Source organism: Apteryx rowi, unplaced genomic scaffold (assembly GCF_003343035.1).
Source record: "Apteryx rowi isolate R43461 unplaced genomic scaffold, aptRow1 scaffold_327, whole genome shotgun sequence".
NCBI lineage: Eukaryota > Metazoa > Chordata > Aves > Apterygiformes > Apterygidae > Apteryx > Apteryx rowi.
Genome location: NW_020449719.1, coordinates 549,487 through 559,567, shown reverse-complemented (window position 1 = coordinate 559,567; position 10,081 = coordinate 549,487). Strand labels below are relative to the sequence as shown.

Sequence of the window (10,081 nt, the reverse complement as noted above, 5' to 3'; positions counted from 1 at the left end):
CCGGCAGGGCTGCGGCGGGCAGCGAGGCGGACGTCGGCCCGGGCAGTCATGCTGCGCTGCGGGCTCCTTCTCCTGCTTTCGCTCTTCTCTCTCCTCGCCCGAGTCGGAGGTGAGGCGGCCTCGCTGCGGGGCTTCTGGGCCGCGCCGGGCTGGGGGGTCCCCAGTGCCCGGGGGAGAGGGGGCAGCGGCGAGCTCCCCCCTCCCCCCGGGCCCCGCGGCCGCCCGCCTGGCCCCGCGGTGCGGTGCGGCGCGGCGCGGTGCGGGCCCGGGGCGGGCGCGGGCGGCGGCGGCGGGCGCGGAGCCGCGGCGGGGAGGCAGCGCTGCCGCTTCTTCGCTTTATTTTCGCTAAGCGGCAAAGTGTTCCCCACCTCTGCCTGCCTCCCGGGCTGGGAGTCCCGTTTTTAATCTCTCCGGTTCTTTCGCCGTTCCTCACCTGACGAATACGTGCTTTCGTAGGGCCCTTTGGCTCGGGGTGGCTTTCTTAAGTACAGCTGCGCGTTTCGGCGCGGCCGGGGAGCGCGACTTCAGTTTAGCTTCCATTTTAGGAAAGAAAACAGTGTTATGATAAATTTAGGGCAGCAGTTACTCACCAGAAGGTTCGCCTTCACGTGCCAGCCTTATTCGTTTGATGCGGGGAAACTCCAGTGCAAAACACTCCGGCGTAATTTCTGAGAGCTTCTTAGGGCTTCAGTATGYTTATGGGTCAATTTTCTTCTGCCTTGATCAGAACAGTGTGCAGGTAGTACTGTATTCGTATCTGGTGTAAGGCAATGCACTGGGTGGAGGGATTCCTTGTTTGGAGGCAAAGTAGTTCCCACTACTGCTTTTTTTTCAGGACAAAGCTAATTGCCAGACTCCTAAATTTGGAATATGCAATTGCGCAATGCAAACTGTTGCTTCTCATGGATGTAACTTTTCTCTTATTTCTAAGAAACACTTTTTTTCTTGCTACGTTAGTAAGCATGCTTAACGCTATGCCTAGGCAATTTTTTGTCAAGTACTTTGCAAAAGTGACTTTTCAAATTTTAAAACTGTGCATCTCTTCATTGTGGGAGAGAAGGAGAAACTACCAGTTCCTAGCTTTGMCTGGAAGGTATAGATACTGTGGCATATGGATAAGCAGTTTGGCTTCAAGCCTGCTTGAATTCAGTAATCCTGCTGTGGCCTTGTTGCAGTCTTAATTGCTAGGTTGGCCAATCTGAATTCTTGGAAAAATAGTATAATTTTATAATAACTGACTGAAAAACTGACAGATGATTCATACTCCTATAACTGAGATATCATCTCACTACTTGTTTTTGAAAACTTGCTCCTCTATTTCTGTAAACAGTCCTCACAGTCTTGGACAACAAGACCTTTGGTGTAATGATCTTAAGATACGGAGATATTYGGGACCACTCAAAATTAGGCTTTCTAAACTTACTACTTATAATTTTTGAGATGAATACCATCTGTCCAGTTTCTGCTTCACTGGAGGAAAAGTGTACAAAGTCTTCCTTCAAGCTTTGTGCTTGGGCTTCTGAAGAAAAGGATGATAAATTTTTAAAAGATAACTTTTCAAAAGCTAGTTAACTTACCGGGCTAGTGGTTAATGGCCATAATATGAACTAAGTAGATGAGTTATTAAGTTAAATGCTTCTCTTTAAACAATTTGAAGAATTCAAGAACTGCTGAGAATGTCAGTCTGATGAGGGTGGGGCAGTCTGAGGCAGTTTCAAATTTGTGCTGCTGCATCTTTGGTTAAAATATAGGTAAAATCTGAATTACATATTTTGAAAGCTTAAATGTCACTGTTAGTAGGCTGTCTGTATTCTAAATTAACAACATTGCTCTAAAAATTAAGGATTTTACTCCACAGCTGTTGTGTAACTTTGGACTTGAACAGTCATTCGGTTTCATTTGAACTACTGGCTCTCACAATTAAAGCATGTATGTCTGTGGCCTTGTGAGTGGTTTTTATTATCTTAGGCACTTGAAAGCTGTGTCAATGTTAAAACAATATGCAGAATATCATGAGGATTTGAATCCGTTATTAAGCAATGGTGAACTTTGTTATTTGAGCTTGCCTAAAAGAAGAGCTTGCGGTTTTAACCTTGCAACTGGTATTTAGGTATTTGCCAAGTATGAGCTCTTCAAGTCAGGCTAAGCTAGAATTTAGGTGTCCGTGGGGCTGAATCCAGAGGAAGGCTGTGAGTTTATACATTGTGCCTTGAGCTAGTCTAACAGCCTGTCACTGCTAAGAAGTGGGATTTTCCCATTTCTCTCCTTCTGTGTTTGGTCTGGTGCCCACCAGACCCTGTGCTCAGATGATTCAACTGAAGTCAGCAAATGACTAATTTGGTGCATTGAATCTCTTCTGCAGTGTCTGACGGGTGTCAGAGCCAGCACAGGGGCGTGGCAGGACTGAACATCTGGGAGTGGAAATGAGACTGGGGGGGGGGGGCAGAGGGGGGAGAGAGGGAAGCAGACTTCCTGCTCTGGCCAGTGGTGAGTCATCAGATTGGCTCAGCCACCTTAAATCTGCAACCACCAATTTAGCCCAAGATCTAACTTTTAGCCATCTGTTTTTTTCAGAGCAGAATGAAAAAAATAGTAGGCACCAGGTCTCCTGTACAATGTACAGGAAGAGTTCAGCACCTCAGAAGAACTTTAAAAAACAAACAAACAAAMAAAAAAAACCACCCAGTGATGAGCAGCAAAAAATGGCTAGAGCTTGCACATAGACACAAAGTTTTGCTTCTGTACTGCAGAAAGATCAAGGCATAAAAAGGAGTTTGCTTACTGCACATGTAGAGTCTGGGTTCAAGGGTACACATTTTAAGTATTCTCTGCAAGCATTGAATAGAGCTTGTTGATTGAAACATAGTTTCCACTAGAAATAGTTGTGGTATTGAATAATAGGAGGTGAGCAAAATACTTGCCTGGGAACTGAGGTATCTGTGTTGTAAGATCTGTAGCCTAAGGTGAATTAAAGGCAGAGATCCCTGCTTCCTGGAACTGCTGTAACTACGTAGCTATGAGTAGAAGAAAAGAAATACCTGTGCCACTAATTTTTTGTTGAGGCAAGTCAGTACTGAGAAAAATTACTAGTTAAATGAGAGGTGGTTAAAGGAGCCTGTCTGTAATCTAGCAGTTAGAGCTTTTAGCTGGAATAGAGAGGGAGAACAGGGACTCCTGGAGACCGATCTCTGCTTTGCAGGTTGTGGAGTTGTTTGCCTTTTAAATTTGATTTAAAAAAAAGAAAAAGCTTTCTTTAATTAAGCACTTTTATAGTGGTGCTAGTGCACATACTTGGCAGCATGAACTTGAAAAACGCAGCACGTGTTGTTCCATGCTTGTTTCCTCTAGTTTGAAATGGTTGGGATTTTATATGTGGCGTTATTCATATAAAATGGCCACTACACTGCTAGATCAAAATGACATCACTGCAATAAACTGCTACAGCTTTCTGTAGTTGCAACGATTTAACTTGGCAAGAGTTAAGCATGACTTAACCTAGCCAAAGCCTGGCCGCTGTCCAGCCAAAACCAATTTCAGTATTTTCCTGATGTTACTGTGGTATGTGTGATAGGTTTGCCCTCACTAAAGGATTGTTTTAACTCTTGTCTTTCCTGAACCTCTCACTGCAGTAAATTTGCATTTCATCAGGTGACAGTTGTGTTAGCGAAATGCTGTAATAATAGTAATCTTTAACAGTTAAGGTCATCTTGACGGGGCAGGCATCGTTTTTTTTAGTCACACTGCTTTTCCATGCTCTGGCACAGGAACCTACTCTTCAGAGTCTAGCAGAAGTGTGTGGAGAGAATGTCACAAGAAGAACAGTCTTGAGTTGGGGAGCTTCTCTTTTGACTTACTGCGAGTTAACACAACTGTCTAATCCCTGATTCAGATATTGAGAAAACATAAATGATGAAACAAACACTCAGAAGTAAACACCTTTCCTCCCCCTTCCCAGGCTCAACTTAAGCCAAACACTTGTCCTCCCCTTCTTCTTAGTCTCACTTCCTTGATTTTCGCCGCTGGTTACACTCAAGTGTGTCCCAATTTCTTCAGTGAGGTGACAGGTTGTGTGAGAGGTTGGGGTTGGTGTGTAATGGTCTCTTTCTGCTGCTCTTCTGTGCTTTTTACTAGTTTACCTGTGCTGCTCTGTGCTTCTCAGTGTCCCTGCCCCATCACGGGTTGCCTGTGGTCCCTCAGGGGTGTCCTCTTTGGCATGGAGCCTCTCCTTCTGAGAGTGTGTCTCCAGCCACATGTGTCCTCAGCAGTCTCTCTCTCTTTCTGTGGCTCCCAGAGTGTCTCCTCACTTGTTTCCTGCCCCAATGGCTGCTGTTCCTTCTTAAATATGTTTGAGTGGGGCACTCTGTGCTGCTCTGACTGGTTGGAGTTTTGGTGGGYGACAGCTGTTTACAGTGGTTTCAGAACTGGCTGAATCTGGCTGTGACTGACACAGGGCAGTCCGTGGCCTCCTCCCACACAGGTCACCACTGCAGCCCACTGCTTCCAAAACTCTGTCATTTATGCCTAATGCATCCCACTCCTCACCTCTGCAAAACACGTATTTAAGAAAACTGGAATGAATATAAATCCCTTATAAACCCTACTTTTAACATCACCCCAGTCTTAACATTCATTACAAACTCTACCCTTCCTTCCTGCAGAGGAGACAAGAGATTAACACAGTAACAATGTGTAGGTACCCTCGCTAAAACCCTTTCAGCCATTTCTGCACCATGTTAGTGACCAGCCCAGAGTCTGTACATACATATACTGAGGGTCACTGCTGCTTCTGAGCGTATTCCAAGGTGATTCTCACAGCCATTACTTCTGCAAACTGTCTGGAGCCTCTGGTCCCTTTGCAGATGGCAGCTTCTCCTGTGGAGGGGTCTGAGCAGCAGCTCACCATCCTGTTGTGATTTTACAGGATCAGTTGGTAAACAACATCCACTGTTTACTTTCAGCACTTAATTTGTCGTATGCTGGGGCTTCAATAGCCTGAGGAGTTTGATCTATTGTTCATTTGCTGGCCACTGACTAATCAGATCAACTAGTCCCAGTCTGGGGACTGAACTAATATGTTCCTGCTCAGTAAATGCAAGGACCCATTTTTGCCAGGCAGAGGTGGTTACTTTTCTCCTGGTCAGTTTTGAATTGCTGAACATAAAATTCAGGACAGTCTGGGACATAATTAGAGTGGCTGTTCTGTGCCTAACAATTCAGTAACACTCAGAACACTCTCAACTGCAGCCAGGACCTTCTGTTCCAGAGGGATGGTTATTTTCTGCTCCTTTSTAGCCTTGACTCCAGAATCCCAGTGGCCTCCCTCTCCTCTCTTGAGAGGCTCGTTGTCACAAACTCCATACATTGCTTTTCTTATCTGCGCTGGCATAACACATATTTTTACATCATTACTTTCCCAGTTCAGTCCTAATGCAATTGCATGGGCTATTTCTTACTTGATCTGCTTAAAAGCTTGCTCTTATTCCTTTTCCCACGCGAAGTGACTGTTTTTATAGGACACATGATATAAGGGTTTGGTCAGTTGGCTGTAACCGGGGACAGGCATACACCAAAATCCAGTAACATGCAAGAGGCTTGGGTTTCTTGTTTAATGTGCAGGGGTCCACTGCACTTATCCAAGTAATTTGTTCAGCTGAGATATGTCTCCACCCATCTTGCCTCTACACACCTGAAAACTGTATTTCTCAGGTCTGCCTTTTACTTTGAAGCACTTAATGGCAAATCCAGCTTTGAGAAAGATGATGATTACCTGTGGCCCGTTACTTAGTGCTTCTTTTGAGGTAGTTCCTCCAATCAATACATCATCAATATTGTGAAAACAATCTCCAGAGATATGTTGCTTTARAGTTTTGCAAATGGTGCCATTGTGGATGGTAGGGCATTGTTTCCACCCCTGTGGCAGCCAGTTGTGTGTATACTGCATACCTTTCCAGGTGAAGGCAAACTGGGGTCTCATTTCTTCAGCCAGAGGGACTGAAAAGAAAGCATTTGCAATACTGGTTGTATACCAGGTATGTTCTTTGGTTCTAAGCTTGTACAAGAGCTGCAGCATGCCCGGAACTGCAGCGGCTAATAGGGGTGTGACTTTATTCAAAGCTCTATTGTCTGCTGTTAATTCTCCACTAGACTTCTGTACAGGCCAAACAGGACTGTTGTAAGGTGAAGGTGTTTGAAACCTCCTCCCTTGTTTTTTCAGAGAATCAGTTAATTTTTGAATTTCACCAGTGTCCTGCCCCTCAGTCAGTTCAATACTGCTTTCAGCAAATTATTTGCCAAGGGAACAACAACTAGGTCTAAGCACATGCAACAGTGTTGGGGTCAGTAGAGCCCTGCAGCTGGCTCTCTCCTGGGCAAAACACACTGCCTGCTCCAAAAGCCCAGAGCCTTCTTCCTGTCCTATCTGTCCATCTGTCGTGGTCAAGAAAATCAGTCCCCAGGATGACTGGGGCATTGAGCCAGTGGCAACATGTAGTGGCTACCAATTCTGTTTATTCAAACTGATGCTGCGTTCTACTTGAGTTAGGCATGTCCCTCCCCCAGTTACTCTGTGAATAACTGCTCATTCGTCATGGCCATGTAGGAGGGCAATAAGGCGTGTTGAGCACTGATACCTGATAGGACATGAAGTTGTTGAGGCAAAGGGGTGCCTGGCCACCCTTCCCCAGATAGTCCAATAAATTTGGTTATCCCTATTTGCTGCCAGGCCAGCAGCAGGGCCTCCCTAACGCAGTAAATTCTAACCAGTTATCACAACAGTATGTGGCTGAGAGGTTAGGGCAGGATAAGCTTATCATCTAACTGAGCTCTGACTCTCCCATGTGTTCACGGTTCCTTAGCTCACAGTGCTAGATCTCCAAAGGGCTTTCCGTTCTACTCAGTCATATCCTCTCCTTTTTCATTCACAAACATCCTAAGTCCCAGTACATAGACAGGACAGGAACATGCTGAATATCCATTCTTTCCTGACGTTTTTCAGTAGGTTTATGACACTGCTGGATTCTCAGTATTATCCCTGGCCTTCCTGCCAATCTTATGGCATGCTCCCTCCAATATGGTACATACAGGTTGCTCCTTGATCAACAAGGTGTTCCACCAGGTTATAGGGCAATACTGGAAGGGTGTTAGTAATTGTGCCTGCCATYAGACTTTTCAGGCCATAGTATCAATGGTCATCTTTTGGGGGTCCCATCCCCTTGCTTGTAAGCACACTCCAGCRGCCCTAGCAACTGCAGTCGATTACCCCCTTCTTCCCAGTCCTTCCACACAGGTATCTTGTTTGTGGGATCAGCAGGAGTGGGCCACTGCTCAACATATCCATCCATTAGCCGATCCCAAAGCCGCCCTCCCTTGCGCAGGGCAGTGTTCACAGGCAGCACAGGCTCCAAACTTCCCAGATTTTGGATCTCCTGAGTCAAAAGCTGCACCCTATTTCTCCACCTTCCCAGCAGCGCCACAGCCAATGTGAGGGTGCCAGCTCTAAGTGTCCCTCATTTCTTTAATTTCACTCTGCAAAGAGGACCGCTGAGTGTTTACATACTGGGGAGTAGCGCTCCCATCTTTGCAGGTTTGTTTAACCATTGTAACTGGTTAATCTGCCTAAGTCCTGAATTTCTGTGACTGGGGTGGTTGAGGTGCCCCTCCAGGTGGTCGCTTCCAGCTGCCTGGCTACTCCCGCAGCAGCCTGGTGCACTGTGTGGCTGGTTCAGCGCTGCTTCTGGCTGCTCACCTCTGCCCAAGGCCTCCCTTTGGTGCTGAGCACTGGTTAACACCTCTTTCTGCAGCCTGTTGCTCCGACAGACTGCCTGCCAACCCCCCAGCTCTCCTGTGGGGTCCCAGACCCACCCCCCCCAGCCCCYGGAGCAAGCACATGGCAAGCCCCAGCACAGCAGCACCCGCTCCCCAGGGGGGTCATAGCCCCCCGGGCTGCTGCCGTTCTCGGATCCCTCACGGCAAGATGGCCCCAGGGCCGGAGCGGGACCCAGCACGGTTCTTCCCCATCGCCTTCCTGTCCAGCAAGGGCTCGCTGGGCCCCGCCATCTCTCCCCTGTTTACAGGCTGTTCGCGCCTGCCCCGCACGATGGGTGCCCCACCATCACGGCAGCAGCCACCACAGCCTCCCAGTGCTCCACTGCGTTTCACAGCCACTGCTGCTGTTTCATCCCGGGCCACAGCTGCTGCCTGCATTCCCCACCGGCTCCTGCCATGGGCAGAACGGTTTCCGCTCGGGGAACTTCTACGTGATATATCTTACTGCCAGTTAACACAAACTTCTCATCGCTGATTTGGGTATTGAGAAAAAGGCCAAACGGAAGAAACACCTAAGTAAACACCTTTCCTCCCCTTTCCCAGGCTCAGCTTAGGACAAACACTGAGCCTCCCCCTCCTGGGGCTCGTGTGCCCTCATTTTCGCCCGGTCCCTTGGGGGAGGCGGCGGGAGGTGGTGGTGGTGGGGGGTCGGGATGTAACGGCTTCTTGCTGCGGCTCCTCCATGCTGCTTACTGTTTTTTCCCAGTTCCTTATTGCTTCTCAGTGTCGCCTCCACCCCAGCATGGGTCCCCTCAGCCTCGGGGTGTCCCCGGCTCGGCCACAGTCCCTCCCTCGGGGGCTTCGTCACCCGCTGGCACTGGGGCAGCTGTGCCAGTGTCGGAGCCGGCTGTGACTGGCACGGGGCGGCTCACGGCCCCTGCAGCCCCCACTGCCCCCACCCTGCCAGCTGAGCCCAATACAGCGAAATAGTGTTTCGACCACCATATCTTATCATTTGCCTGGCAGGTAGGTGTCTCATTTGAGGTCTCTGCATCACCTTGGAAAAGCAGTCATAGGCATTGATATGTAGGCTTGGGGGTAGTACTGCAAAACTGAGTGTTTGGAAGGTTCCTTGGTATTATAAGGACTGCTTTTAGTTTTTTTCATTTAAAAAAAAAAAAAGAAAGAAGAAAATTTGCTTTTTCTATATGCGTGCAAGCTCTAGGCTAGGAAAGACTTCCCTATTCACTGCCAGCAAGTCCATTTTTCAGGTGTTGAAAATAAAGTTACTGCAGTGCACAAACTTCTTTTAAGCTGTTTTATTCTCTGCATCTGGTGTTACTGGATAGCACAGAAAAATAGGATCTAGAAGATTTTCCACAAAGAATTCCAAAAAGTCATAAGACAGATTCCCATGACACTCGCAAGAACCTGGTTGCTTGTGGTGTAACTGTCCGTTTATAATGTTTTTTGCAAATATGCAGTTGTTCCTTTAAAATATATAGTTCGTATCTCAAATGCAGAAATCCTTTTAATATGCTTGGGGAAAAGACCATTTAAAGTGCATTTAAAAAGAAAACTAATTTAAATTTAAGTCAGGTCTCATCAGAAAATACTGGCTGTATAACAAATCTGGTTTGTGTTTTCTTCATCAGATTTCAGTCATCTGTGAACACATCCTATAAACATCAAAGAAATAGCACCTTTTACATGTAAAAGGAAAAGTTATTGAGTGAGGTAACTGCTAATTAACTGTAGATGTTAATTCAGGTCTGCCTTTCTTATAGCTCGAGTCATGTAAGACTTGTTCCTGTTGGATCTCTTGATTCTTAGAAATTTTTCTCAAGAAATGGTATTCAGAAGGGGTGTATGTAAAATACCTTCAAGACCGATTTGACTTTGAGACAAAGAATTTTAGTCAAGGTAAAAACAAACTTTTTTTTTTGATAATAGCAGTTGTTCGTTGGTCAGCTAAATGTTATGTATTGGGGCTGCAAGTTAATCTTTTCATAAAATAGAAGTTCTGCTTTGATTGAACTCCTATAGCTTTCATGGATAAAACTCAGTCCTTTCAGATTTTAATTGTAAAATTGTATGCTAATACTTTTTTGCTTAGCCACACAAAATGTTGATTGCATCTTTTCTGTTTGTGAAGAAATCCAGTATTTTAAAGGAAAAATAAAGAAGTGAGAAATTTGTTAAACTCTGGTATTTCCATGAGAGCAAATTCTGCAAGTCTGATCGTATTCTAATCTAGTGACACTACCAATATTGCAAAGATATCTACTACAAAAATACTATACTCTGAACCTTCTGT

At 46.2% G+C, this 10,081-nt stretch overlaps 1 protein-coding gene across 5 annotated transcripts in view; it reads left to right on the top strand.

Moving 5' to 3' along the window:
* The first annotated feature begins 6 nt into the window (after positions 1–6).
* CD99 (CD99 molecule (Xg blood group)) overlaps positions 7–10,081 on the top strand; it is a 31,970-nt gene continuing 21,895 nt past the window's right edge. For all 5 annotated transcript variants that reach the window (XR_003254472.1, XR_003254473.1, XM_026071519.1 and 2 more), the window contains exon 1: positions 7–109. Coding sequence is in view for 3 of the 5 variants with exons in the window: in XM_026071519.1 (XP_025927304.1) it covers positions 49–109 (61 nt within the window). In the remaining 2 variants the exon portion in view is untranslated. The remainder of the gene's footprint in view (positions 110–10,081) is intronic.